This window comes from Ornithodoros turicata, chromosome 6 (genome assembly GCF_037126465.1).
Source record: "Ornithodoros turicata isolate Travis chromosome 6, ASM3712646v1, whole genome shotgun sequence".
Taxonomy (NCBI): Eukaryota; Metazoa; Arthropoda; class Arachnida; order Ixodida; family Argasidae; genus Ornithodoros; species Ornithodoros turicata.
In genome coordinates this window covers 23,989,378-24,003,900 of record NC_088206.1, presented here as the reverse complement: position 1 = coordinate 24,003,900, position 14,523 = coordinate 23,989,378, and the positions used below count along the sequence as shown (strand labels likewise).

Below are 14,523 nucleotides of genomic sequence, written 5' to 3'. Positions count from 1 at the left end.
GACGTAAGAACATCCCCAAAACCAAGGGGAAGGTCAGGGAAGGCTTGCTGACTGTCATAGTCGCTAGGGCATTAAGGACAAGACATGACAGGTAGTGCAACCTGAACTGTTAGTGCTGAGAACCAGAAGAAGAATGTCTTCCGTTCGGGGCCTTCTTTTATTTACTCAAAGGGGAAGCACTGCGCATGACGCAACAGCACCCTTGACAATTATCGAGAACAACATGCGCGCCGAAACAAGATATGAGCAGGCATCAACCCTAGATACAATCATCAGATATGACACTGACACAGTTCCCAGCAGAGATAATGGACAGCGTTTCCTTCATAAGCCTTTTGTTAAGGTCACTTTCACTGGACACTACAAAGGTTTCATGCCATCTGGGCGCACAACCTCTACAGACTTGTTGGTGTTTTACCAATTCGGAAGAACAATCGTTATATTTTACTTTGAGGGCATGCTCCCACAGGCGATCATTTAGGCAACGTTTACTTTGACCGATATAACAGAAATCACATTCCAGAGGTATCTGATATACAATATTAGAACGACAGTTCACATACACAGTTCTGTGGATTTTACACAAAGTTTCAACTTTTTCAAAGGGGGTCAACGAGTCAAAGTCATTTCTAAATACAAGGTTCACATCAAATTTCTTTGCAACAAAAAGCAGGTTATGAGATATTATGAAAATAAGGAATCCAAGGAATAACGCGCGGACAATTGCTCACCGGACAGTTGCTCACCGGACAATTGCTCACCAAAAACTGCTGAGGCCGGACAATTGCTCACCGCCTCTTTCACCACACTTATAATGTGATTTTATTTCGCGTTTCTGGCGCTTGACTTTTTTATGTTAGCTGAACTTCTTTTTTAGCTGTGTAAGTTGCTTCAAATAGATCTAGGAATCCACCAGTGAAGAGGGTGAGGCGAGAGGTTGTCCACTTGAAGGCACACTTGAAGCGTCTTTGTCAGGACCTGCGTCCATGGGGCGTTCCTAGAGGATTATTTCCCAGGGGGGGAGCAAAGTGCTTCCAAGGGGGCAAAGCGTGCAACCACGTCACCTCCTTCCCTGGAGACGGACGCTGCGGACTGTGCGGGTGTTCACAGGTTTATATTATGATGACTCTGAGAAAATAATCGTGACCTATGAATAAAGAGTGCGCAATTTTACAAAGTGACCTTGTCCCCCTCTCGGTACGCTCATGCCTGCGTCACCAGGATCTTCCAAGACACGAGACGGGGAAGATTTAAAATCACATCATTATTTAACCACTAAAATTAACGAATTTTTTATGTCTGTCAAAGTCGGTTTAGCGAATGAAAGCCACATTTTAGCGCCCGTTAGGCTTAGTAGGGCGGAGACGACTGAACAGTACGGTGGTTAGTTTATTATTAGGTTGGTCCAAGTTCAGTGTTTGCACCGCTATGTCCAGGTTAGTCTAAGTTCGCTGTTGGCAGTTTCCCGCGCGCAACTGTGCATTGTTTAGCCAGATAACATTTATTTACAGTAGTTTGTTTTGAAATGGGGATTTCGATCACTTTATTTCGATGTACACCCAAGGACTATTCTCTAGAGATCTGGCCTAGAATTTTCCCTCTCCCTCGCGCGCCCCGCCCACCCGGAGCGCGCCAATGGGAGGACGCGTGGGCGGAGTCGACTTTCATTGCCATCTGGGGGCAGAGGTTCGAACGTAGACGGAGACTTGCTTTTCGCGATGCTACGTCCACTAGGTCGTTCCATTCACCATGGCCCTGAGTTGGCCCGTGTTCCATAGATTGCACTGCTCGATCTGTGAATCTAGGGACGCGCGTTCCTTGGGACCACGAAAATGGTCGGCGATAAGTACTGTGTCTGAGCGATGCTCGCGTTTGTCTGTTTGTTTTCGCTTTTAATGAACGTTTTATGATGGCTTGTTTTTGCTTTTAATAAACGCTTCATGATCGGCATCCATGGGCGATGCACGCGTTTGTTTGATTTATTAAACATATGGAACACGCGTTGTTAGAATGATCTTGATAAGACGTCCGCGGAATCGTTGCGCCCGTGTTTGGGTGATAGTAGGGCGTTCTTTGGCGTGTGCCTTCCCTTTTATTGAGCATGTCATGCGATTCGTGTGCAAGGCGCTGTGGACCGGACGCGGGCGGTGAGAGGTATGCCCCACTTTTGTTTTTTTGTCGTTTCGCGGGACAATGCGTCATTACGGACTGTTTCCCTCTGCGGTTTTTTTTTCCCTCTCTCTTTCATACGCCCTTTATGTCTTCACTGCGCCATGCGACACGTGTTGTTACTAAAGGAATTTGATAAGATTCCATGCCCGTGCCGTTTTTGTGCGTACGTTTAGGTAATGACGACAGAAGACTCTGGTTCTTTTCCCCCTTTTACTGAACATGATGACACACGTTGTTACAGAAGGACTTTGACGAGACGCCCAGGCCGTTTCTGTGCGTATGTTGGGTAATGCTGGCTAATGACGACAGAAAACTACTGTTTTGGTGGTTTCTTTCATTAAACTTTGGTGGCACCGTACCGCTGTCAATTGACTGGGCGCGCATCATCTTTCTATGTGAAACCAGGAGACGCATGCAACTGACCACAGCGGGCTGCGAAATTAATGCACATGACATTTATTGCAAGGAACTGCATGGACAGGCTTTTGTTGGCGATGACAACAGTACATGGGGTTGAGGGCTGTCCTCTGAAACCCTGTTGTCACACTGTTTTCAGGGAAGGCACACGCCAAAGAACGCCCTACTATCAACCAAACACGGGCGCAACGATTCCGCGGACGTCTTATCAAGGTCATTCTAACAACACGTGTTCCATATGTTTAATAAAGCAAACAAACGCGGACATCGCCCAAGGACCCCGATCATGAAGCGTTTATTAAAAGCAAAAACAAGCTATCATAAAACGTTCATTAAAAGCGAAAACAAACAAACAGACAAACGCGAGCATCGCTCAGACGCAGTACCTATCGCCGACCATTTTCGTGGTCCCAAGGAACGCGCGTCCCTAGATTCACAGATCGAGCAGCGCAATCTATGGAACACGGGCCAACTCAGGGCCATGGTGAATCGAACGACCTAGTGGACGTAGCATCGCGAAAAGCAAGTCTCCGTCTACGTTCGAACCTCTGCCCCCAGATGGCAATGAAAGTCGACTCCGCCCACGCGTCCTCCCATTGGCGCGCTCCGGGTGGGCGGGGCGCGCGAGGGAGAGGGAAAATCCTAGGCCAGATCTCTAGAGAATAGTCCACCCAAGTTCAGTTAACAAATAAAAAGTCAAGTATATGAGCACCATAAATGATAAATAAAATCACATCACATAAAACCGCAAAATAAAATTACATATAAGTGCGGTGAAAGAGGCGGTGAGCATTTGTCCGGCTGCATCGATTCTGTGGTGAAAAATTGTCCGGTGAGCAATTGTCCTGGATCCGGAATAAGGAATCCACAGGAACTCTCACTATGTACATTGGCTCTCCTTGAAGAATGCAGCTTTTTCTTCTAGATTCTCTGTTTTGCGGATGTCCATGCTTCCCTGCCCCATGAGACCCAAACCTAATCATGATTCACCTTGCAACATTGTTAACCCCAGCAATGTTCCCCTGTCATCACATACATAGAATATTTTGTCTAAAGGACCAAAATTTTGTTTAAATTTAAGGCCGTCAAAGCTTGATGTTGCCGCCTGCATTTTCAAAGTTTCCTCCGCTTTGAATGACCCTGAAAAATCCTCTGCCTTTTCTGAGCAAGCTATGAGACAGTTGTTGCAATGTGTTGATTCAAGCTTTCCTGCAACGAAACAAAGTACTTTGCCTATAAGAACCATTCAAAATGAACTTCGAATGAAAGGATTATATTTATTGCAAACGGACAAATCATCAAAGTTTGCAGTCCTTCCTGCGAGCCTTTTTGAATCTAGAAAGACGGATGCAGTCGCGAAATTGCTTAAGCCGTTCCCGGGCAATTTGCAGAAAACAATACAAACCTTATCTTTGCTGGAACTATGGCAAATTAGTTCCTAAACCTATCCTGTCTGCTAATAGCTGCCATTCAAAAACCGTCAAGTTTGGAGTCATCACGGGGTTACTGTCAAAAGCTGTGAAAGAGTCTTGTGTTCACCAGTTGCATTCTTCTCTGTGCCACCAACTGTCTCGGTTGAGGGACGTGGGGTACTCCCATTGTATGATTTTTCATGGTCTAATGCCGCTTGGAAACAAGCTTTTTTCTGTTTCCCTAAAGGAAAAGAATGTTACTGGTCGTGTCATAATTCCTTATTTTCATAAAATATCTTATAACCTGCTTTTTGTTGCGAAGAAATTTGATGTGAACCTAGTATTTAGAAATGACTTTTGTTTAGACTCGTTGACCCCCTTTGAAAAAGTTCAAACTTCGTGTAAAATCCACAGAACTGTGTATGTGAACTGTCGTTCTAATATTGTATATCAGATACCTCTGGAATGTGATTTCTGTTATATCGGTCAAAGTAAACGTTGCCTAAATGATCGCCTGTGGGAGCATGCCCTCAAAGTAAAATATAACGATTGTTCTTCCGAATTGGTAAAACACCAACAAGTCTGTAGAGGTTGTGCGCCCAGATGGCATGAAACCTTTGTAGTGTCCAGTGAAAGTGACCTTAACAAAAGGCTTATGAAGGAAACGCTGTCTATTATCTCTGCTGGGAACTGTGTCAGCAAGCCTTCCCTGACCTTCCCATTGGTTTTGGGGATGTTCTTACGTCCTCCTCACCCTTCTGTGTCACCCACTTGAACTCCTAATATGTTTGTGCTGTTGAGTAAACTTTCAGCTGTGTTTGAGACCTTGTCTGTGTTGTCGTTTTTTTTTTGTCCCCTAGTCTCGGGTTTTTAAGTTAAGGGAGGGAGTTTGCATGTTGTGCATGAACATAAAAACATATGTTTTTTTTTTCATATTTTTTTGTCTTTTATTAGCTTCATAGCCTTTCTGTTGCTTGCTGAAAATGTCGTGCCCTGCAGGAATGTTCTGCATTTTCTCGAGTCGCGAAATAATAACAACAACAACAACTTTATTTTAAGATGATGAATGGGGAATTATGAATGGGGATGAACGGGCAGTTATGACTGAAAACTGTTATGACTACTAATGTCTGAGACATACACAAGAATATATACAAGGATTTGGGATCAATGACAGTTTTGGGTAGCTTTCAGGAAGTGACATATATTATAATAATATACTCAACCTGAGCTATACAGGGTGTCCACCCTAACTGCAGAAATGATTGCTGACACATAGCGCTGTCCAAGAGAAACTGACTGCTCTCCTATGACGTTTGTGTTACAAACAGGTGCTGCATTGTAAGATCAGCCCGTTTGTGACACAAATGTCATAGGAGAGCTGTCAGTTTTTCTTTGACATCGCTATGTGTTAGAGATCTTTTCCACGGTTATCATGGACATCCTGTATATAAATGCAAGTAGGCGGACCAACCGATGGATATGTCGTCGGCTGTGCAACTTGCGGTCTTTCAAATGTTCTCTTCTTCATTTTTTTTTCTTCTGTTGTTTTTAGTGTAGTGAATTGCGAAAGCAGACTATCTGAGCTCAAATACAGCATGTGTCTGTGCGTACGACGCTGCAGGATAAACTGCCAACATGCGTGTGTGAACTTACAAAAGAACATACCAAGCTCGTTTTCTTTGTGCATTTGAAATAAAAAAGGTAGAAACAGCCATACTGACATCGTATTTAAAAATCGTGAATCGGTCGAAAATGAGTCGAACTCTCTGTTTGCACTTGCTCTTGCTCTGTCTTTGTTTCACAGACACTTCACTCTAAGGGCGACATGGTAGCACGGCAGTGGTCAGCGATGAATGATAACGCGCCTTTTATATAAAGCCCGCGGGCTCAGAATCGCGCCATTCCAATCCAACTACCATGAAGCGTCGTTTGCTGATTAACGTGTATTCACGTCTCCTGACTGGTAGTCACTGTATCAATATCAATTACTTAAATGACTTAGGCCAAGGCAGGCTTGGTTGACTGTTATATTCCTGCAGAGATTCAGTGAACAACTACGTGCTGGGGCAGTCAACCCAAACAGGTAATTCATGGTTATGCTTCTGTCGTAATCACTACTAATCTTGTCTTTTATATCGTGCAAAATCTTTAAAAAACCTTCAACGACCGTTGACGTCTTCCTATCCACTGTACCACAGCACTGTACCACACAAACAGAAGTGTGCTTTAACCTGCCTGTTGTGCTTCATTCCCAGCCATGACTCCTGAACCGGTTCGTGAACCGAACCGTTTGAAAAAAAAAAAAAAAACGGTTCGAACCATTACAGTTGCCTTGTGGAGCTGAACCGGAGCTGAACCCTTATCGTCGAACCCAAACCCGAACCTGAACCGAACCGATAAACGTTTTGGTTCGACTCTCTGTTTCTGATTACTGTACGTATAAATGGTTAAATTCGCGAATTTGTGAGAAGCCAGGATCAGGCTATTATTCGCAGAGCCTTAAATTCGCGGTACTGCGGTGCGTCGACCCTGTCTCTTTGGGGTCCTCCACCTTGAACTTCCTGGAAGAAGCTAATAAAAGGTATCACAACTGGGTAACTCGTTCAAATTGTCTTCCTTTTGAGAACTTCTGAATGAAAGGGCTGCGATTAGGGTGTCCTACTCGGTTTGTATCTGTGTCATTGCCGAATTGCCCTGTCTCCCGTCATTCTTGTCATCGCATCGAGCAGGTGCGATTGGCACTCGATAGTGATGCGGCAACTTCTACAAAGGCCTATCCGCGTGGCAGAGTGCATACACGCTTCATGGACGATCCAGGCTTACAAGGAACTGGAATCACGGGACGCCTGCATTCGCGCGGGATTCGTACGTGAAGGCTGGACTACTGTCTCCAGTTGCAGCGGCGAACTGAACACTTTGCGGGGCAATGCAGTCTAATAGCGTAAGAAACCCCGTGTACATAAGTTGACACAGGGTCCTGGGTAAAATTTCTTACATATTTCGTTCTCGTATTTTTCTGTCATTGGTTCGAATATTTCGCGAGACTTTAAATTCGCGAAAAAAAGGGCGTTCGCGAGTTTTGCCGAAAATAGGTCCTCGCGAAAATTACTACTTATACAGTATTCAGTCCTTCTGAGATTTCTGATAGCCTAGGATTTTATGGGACTTCTTTAGATCAAGGCAATCAAAGTTCTTTGATGTGCCCACTGGGTAATTTAATTTTCAAATCAAGGAATTGAGAAATGCTGTATGTACATATTGTATTATGTATGTTGGAACAAAGTCATAAACAGATGGTTGTGCGCTGTTTTTCATTACATTGTTGTTGTTTGCAGTGTGTATATCCACAGTTTGTGAACTAAATTTTGTGAGCTAATCTCACATTTTATTAATACATATATGTAGTTTCTCTACATGTTTAAAAGTTACCTTTTTCCCCCATCTTGGTGACATGTCTGTCTGTATGTTGGTTTGTTGGGTATGTATGTTCGGTCTGTCTGTTGTATCTTGGATATGAAAATGCCTAAATTTGGGTGAAACTGCAGATAGGCCAGCACATGTAGGTAAAGTACTTACACAGAAATATGTATTTCAAATTGGTATGCTACACACGTTCTATGTGATTGACAATATCACAGTTATGCACATGTTATGCACATGTGTATATGTTCTCTTTGTAGACACGGAGTCAACAAGGAAGCTTCGCGAGGAGTTTGCCAAAGCATGCTTCGAAACGCTGCTACAGTTCTCATTCCTTGGAGGCATTGTTCTACCAGAGGGTAGTGTAGTCAACCGACTGGCTGTCACTTCACTTCTACATCGCTTCCAGGAGGTCTGTTTTGCTTTTGCATTGCAACATCATTGCCCACTCATGGTGCTATCACACAGGTGATCTGCCACTACGTGGAGGACGAGCAGCTTAGTGGCAAATGTCCCTTGCCCCGTCACCGCATGGCTGAGATCTCTTTTGTCCTCAAGGCTGTAGCAACACTCATAGCATCACTCAAGAAGGCACCTCCTGATAATGGTAGTGACACTTTCCTGCCTTTTTCAGTATAAGTGGCTCATTTCACTTTGATTTAGTATCTGACCTTGAATCCAAACCTTACTGAATGGAATGCAGATGGCATAGAGATATTCGAGGTAGACTAATGGAAGAATGAATGTGTTTAATGAAGAAGGAACATCATGCTCGGACATCATAGAGTCACAAAGTTCTGTGTTGTGAGTGCAGATGTGACAAATGAATGAATGAACTTTATTTCCGCAAGTTTTTGGCAGGAGTCTTAGAACATTCACTGTATCGACTTGACTCTAGTCTACAGATCCCAAACAGTAGAACTGGCATTAATGGCTGCATATACAACAATGGAATCTAAATTCACAGATTGTGAATTGGTTTATGTGACACAGACAGTGAATCAAGCAAAGTTATTCAATACATATAACAGTGGACAGCATAACCACTGTTATCCATAAGACGTTCTCCTGTGGGAAGTCTTAAAAAGTCTCTGATTTCAGTGACCACAGTGACAAGTATCTTCTTTCAGAATAAACATCGAAAAATCATTTGTCAGTGATTTTCTAGCTACTGTTTGGTAGTAGCAAAGCAGTTTACATCTATGAAAGCTACACACATATTTGTATCAAATTATGTTATTCAAAAAGCCTTCCGGTGGAGGAGTTGTAAAACGCAGACTGTTCAAGGAACTAAGAAATTGTTGCAGTCTAAGTTTGGCTTAGTTGTGGTATCCCATACCAGAAAGCAGTAGCTAAAGTGTGAATAAAGGGATGTGTGGTAGATTAACATAACAGTTCTCTTTGTCACAAGTGTATGGTACCTATATGGGAGAAGTAAAGATTACGCCTATTCTGAGGCTGTCAGCGAAATTGCTGGTTGAGCTGCTGATCAGCTCTGTCAAATGTGTGGGTCCACTCTACATGTAGAACAGAGTAATGATCTGAAATTAGTTTCCAGACAGCTCCATGGAGCAGTCATAGCCATCTGATACAATTTGGCACCAGAATCTACACGTTACTCATTTCTAGACCAACGATCTTAGGTGAAACTTTGTATCTCATGCACCATGAGGGACCACCCTCGAACAATAATTTCCTGGGTCTGACAGAGCTGCCAGAGAAACAAGATTCTGTGCAGGCTGATCTTCTAGTTATTTCAGAATTCAAAAGATGTGTAAACAGTGGGTATTAGTCTTGTGGCATGAAGCACAAAGATGTACTAGGGCAACCAAGACTATAGTTCAAGAACACAGAGAGAACAGTGAAGACGATCGTTGATTTATTATGGTACAAGCTTTCAGATGGAATCCATCCTTGATCAGGTGCGATACATTTGACAGGTGGTAGACCTATATATGCTGATGTACATCAGAGAAAGGGGACAAAGAAGGTGGTGAGGAGGATCCTTTCGAACAAGAATTTGTATTTCCTCCTCACCACCTTCTTTGTCACCTTTCTCTGAAGTACATCAGTATAAATGTGTACCACCTGTCAAATGTATCGCACTTGATGAAGGATGGACTCTTGTCCGAAAGCTAGCACTGTAATAAATCTACGATCATCTTCAGTGTTTTTTGTTTTTCTGTTCTTGCGTGGCAAGAGAAATTATTGCAATTATTTGACCATGGACCAAATATAAGAAATACAAAAGCAAATTTATTGAATCAAAGGCATTTTGTAAACGTCGTTCAGAATCATCACTCCTTGATCCCTCAAAATGCCTAAATGTAGCATCCTAGGTTTAAGCATACCCAAGGGACCTTTCCTTCTACATGATACATACCTCTAATCCAGCTCTCTGTAATGAAGTCGACAGGGACCAACTCACCAACACTTAATTAGAACATTTTGCACATTACAATGAAGTATTGTTGAATTATCACAGATTACAATGTGATATGGCCTGTAACCATTTCAGGTATTCAAAGTGTTGCTTACTAAATTAAAGCTAATCAGACATTATCTACCCTTAATAATACCCTGTGAAGGACATCCAGTAGAACCATGTGAATAGAATTGCTCTTCGGAAGTAACTTAGTTACAGGTAATCACTTACTGAGCAATTAGACAGTAACTCTTGTTAATAACTCTCTCTTGTATGGTGAATACCAACTCACTTTTACTTTTATTAGACAGAACAGGTAATGAACAAAGATGCAACTAGTTTCTGAAATTATAGAGGTAAACAGAAAATTGTAAAGGGACACCAGCTAGTGAGTTAGTACTTCAGAATTTCCAGTTTACCATTATAATTTCAGAAACTGCATCTTTGTTAGATACCTGTTGTTGATTAGTATTCACCATAAAGGTTGCCCACTGAAAGAGTTATTAATAGGGCCCGGAATTATAGGCGCTAAAAAAGTACAAAATAGGCAGGCATCTAGGCCCTAAAAATCACAAAATAGGCAAATATAGGCAAGATAAATTAAAACCGTTTAGTTGCATATCTGTTCATTTTTCTATACATTTCCTCAGTAACAAGAGACAATAAATGACATCTTTAAATTCTCAAACTTAAAGCTTATCCTGTTCGCCCACAGGAGTGCCTTGTATCTTGAGAAACTTGCTCGATGTCACGGGCGCAAACTTGAAAGAAACTATTTCCCGTGGGCTCAGCTGTTCAGCTTCAAGATATGCTTCCTCCACTCTCAGGATCATCCCAATCTGGAACATTGTTGAGAGCCCCGAATTCTTTCCAATCAACAATTCCATCTTTGCAGCGGCTGTGGACCCCTTCCCTTCCAGTCCGCGAAGCACCGTGCGCACATGCTGTAGGGTTTTAAGTGCTTCGGTTAGGGGAAGTCCTATTGTCTCCAACTTCGTCATACTAGCTGTGAGCGAGCTAAAGTGGGCACTAATGTAAGGCAGGTCCATCTCAATTTCTGGGTTGCTGAAGAGCTCTCTCGCTGCTCTTACGGATACAGCATCGTCTGGAAGCTCCTGCAGAACCGCTTTCACCGCGCGAAAGTGCTCAGAATAGTACATGGCCGCACTTAGCCATGTACCCCATCGTGTAAGAACCGGTTGCGGTGGCAGTGGAATACTCGCTGCAAACTCTCGGAAAGCCGCAACTCTGGATGCAGCCTTCAAAAAAACCTTCTTCGTGTTAGCGTCCACTTCAGGGAAAGAATAGCGAATGACTACAGCAACGCGGTGCATGGCGTGAACGACACACGTGACGTGAATCATCTTTGAGTACAGCACTTTGAGTTCTTTCCCAGCTTTACACATGTAGGAAGCACCGTCACTCACGAAGAGAAGAACCTTTTCATACTGTGTGTTTCCGGGCCAGAGAAGTTTCAGAGAGGCCGTAAAAAAACGGGCAATAGTTGAATGATTCACTTTGTCTAGCGCCTCAGTGTTCAGTAAGATTGGGCGAGATGCTTCATCCTGCTTCAACGCTCCCACGACGAAATTTGCCACATAGCGTCCGCTGGCATCGCTGCTTTGGTCCACGGACACCCACACGTAGTTGTCGCCAATCTCGGTCCTGATTTTAGTCCGGGTCTCTTCGTAGCACTCCTTCACGTATCTTTTCCGCAGCGTTGACTCGTCGGGTACGCGTTCCTTCGTATACTTCTCGAAAAAGCACTGGAGATCGCCGTTTGTTAGTTTCCACAAGGGTATATCTGCAGACAAAAACGCTGTGCACAGATCCTTGGAGAATCCGTTACCTTTTGACCGTCCATTGAACGCATCAGCCAGGAGTTGTGGAGTTGCAACCTTCTTGTTGTCACTCGAAATGTGCTTCAGGGTGGCGACGTGTTGAACAACATGATACCGCTTCTTGCTGGCGACTGCAGTTTCACATGCCGTACAGAAGAGTATGTTTCCGTCTGTTGAAAATACCTCGCCGAATTCTCGCAGTCCACCGTCTGCAACGGACTGCTTGGTGCTGCTTTTCCCTTTGGCATGCTCGGTTTTGCGCTGGAATTCTGATGACCGCTGATCGTCGCAATGACTATGTCTGGACCACACTAGTACTTTGAACTACTAAAAGACAAGATAGCCGAAAACATCGCATAGCAGTGACGTGAACAGTCCAATGACAGGTCGTCTTAGTAGCCTCTCTTTGGGCGACCCGTGCCTTGAGGGAGGCTACCAAAAGGGGGCAATTGTCCTGTACGTGACAATGTAACTGCAGTCCAAAACTAGTAGGTCACTGTTTCGTCCATTAAAGGTCGCGTGCTCTGAGTCTGGCGATGAGTCAAGAGGGCACGGAAATCGAGCTAATGCATTCCTTATGCTTTTTTGATGCGACTGTAGTGTGACTCACGCCTGCAGGTTGTCCGCGTGGCCCAAAAAAGGCAGTTACGAAACACAACAAGTGGAAAAAAGGCAGTTATGGGACATAGCTGGAAGAAAGGCAGATAAGCCTGAAAATGTCTCATTTAGGCATTTATAGGCGTTTTCAGGCAAATGCCTACAAATCCGGGCCCTAGTTATTAATTACAGTTACTGGTTAATAGCTGAATAACTGATTACTAAGTTACTTCCCAAGACTAAGTAGAATGGAGGAATGAAGACAAGTGAGTTTAGAGAAAGCAAGTGAAAGATGGCGGTGTGAGGCAGCTCCTGTAATGCGCGATGACTCAAGTGTTTAGAGAGAGTAAAGCCTCTTCATCTTTTGAAATTTCAGGAGGATAGTAAAGATGATGTGCGGAGAAGAGGGGAAAGAAAAATTAGCAATTGGTTACACCTCGCGATTGCTGTTGCCAGCCCAGTTGATAGAGAAAGCCTGCGCATTGCCTCCTCTCCCTCTTTCAATTAAGAGTCAGAATTTATCTGCTACTGCGATTCACCGTTCTGTGAATTCAAGAACCCCGCAAATGATTGCAGCTCACCTGGAACCTGCAGACCTAAATGTTTAGACAAAAAGTGCTAGACGCTTTCCAGAAAATCAGTTTTGAGAAAGATTGAGACAGTTTTGCGCTTTATTTCTAAGGTTTCCCATTTAGTACGCTGGGATGTTCAATCACAACTCCCAGACGACGGCTGAAAACACGTTTATAATTGGCTGCAGCCATTGAAAACATGATCCTGATTGGCTGACTCTTAGTTGTTACGCCACGTCGACGAGCATGCAGGCTTTCTGTATCTAGGTGGTGTTGGTTGAACTCTCAATTGATTGGGCAAGCCTCCTGAAGGAAGAAATGACCTTTGCTCTGGTGTGAACATTTTTCAGTGGAGCAGAGCGTCTGGGAGCAACTGATTGCCCTTTACCCTCACCTGGTCAGCTGCAGCACGTCAACATCTGCGCAAGTGTGCCGTTCACTGCGTGAAGCACTTCACGAGTATTCTGACCTCTTGGCACCACCTCGATTGTCGATACACCGTAATGGTCCCACCTGTAATCAAGAACATGAAAGGCGTGCATAGAGAGTGTCCTTTAGAGGTGGCTGCCTGGCTTGGCACACAGCTGTAAATTTTGTACATAGTTTAACATCCAAAATGCAACCAAATGATATGACAACTGCATTATGTGCAGTCACTATAAGTTTATCTGGTACAGTGACATGGTAAACATCACAGAAGGGGTAGTCTGCATGTAAATATTACTTTAAAAGGCAGAGGTGCAATTGTATGGCAGGCTTTTCACAGTGTGCAAGGTGCTTTCATAGTGGTGTCGGTGTAGGATGCTGATCGGTAGTTTATTTCATGATTGCGTAGCTTTATCTGGCTCGGTGATAAAAGCAGGATTCCGAGTCTGTAAAGATACGTATGTTTCACTCGTGTAAAACAAACTCGAAAAGTGGATTGAATTAGTGATGGAACAAATGTGTCAAATGAGAGCTTACAATGAAGATTTTTAACTTGAATCAGGGCAGGCCCATATTGTACCAAAGGTATTCAATTATGCAGCCATAGAAATGTTCTTAGCCTATACATACTTACAATTGACTGTGGAAGTGCACATGATAGATTTTGCTACATAAATTAACCAGTGAATTTTGTTGTTGGTTTTCCAACACAGCCGATCTCTTTTAATAATGTACTGGCCACTTCAGTGCGCATGTAACATGGGTCTCCATCCCCAAGTGATTTACATCAAGTGTGCTCTGCAAATCTGTTGAAAAGAAAAAGCTCATTATAAAAATTTGTTGTCGCAGGTGTGTTTGCTTTGAGAGGCAGTTGACATGCTCGCAGGTTTTGACGTAGAACTATGTCCTTCCCTGAGTCTGTGTGAGGGGTTTCGGATGTTCTAAAAAGTGAAAAATCTGGAATGCCCACTACACAAAAACTACAAGAGCATGATAATGATTTTGTGCCATTGGATAGAGGACAGATATCACCAGGTGTGTGAGTGGCCATGGGTGGTTGAAGGGGATGTCAAATAGCACGGTGCCACGTACTTGCCGTGCGACATACTTGTTTGGAATCCCCAGCCTGTGGCCCACCTGTCCCCATCGGTGGTGCTGCTTGCGAAGGACCCATGCGTGCCCATGCATTTATCGCCTCCGAGGGGAGGCCGTGTTTCACACGACGCCACCAACTGGGA

The 14,523-nt window shown here is 43.7% G+C and overlaps 1 protein-coding gene across 1 annotated transcript in view; it reads left to right on the top strand.

Annotated features, from left to right (window-relative positions):
* The window catches only part of LOC135396438 (protein MON2 homolog), a 118,707-nt gene extending 104,572 nt beyond the window's left edge, over window positions 1–14,135 (top strand). The window contains exons 26-28 of the mRNA XM_064627402.1: window positions 7,685–7,836; window positions 7,893–8,031; window positions 13,210–14,135. Coding sequence (XP_064483472.1) covers window positions 7,685–7,836; window positions 7,893–8,031; window positions 13,210–13,403 — 485 coding nt within the window. The 3' untranslated portion in view covers window positions 13,404–14,135. The remainder of the gene's footprint in view (window positions 1–7,684; window positions 7,837–7,892; window positions 8,032–13,209) is intronic.
* Window positions 14,136–14,523: the final 388 nt, after the last annotated feature.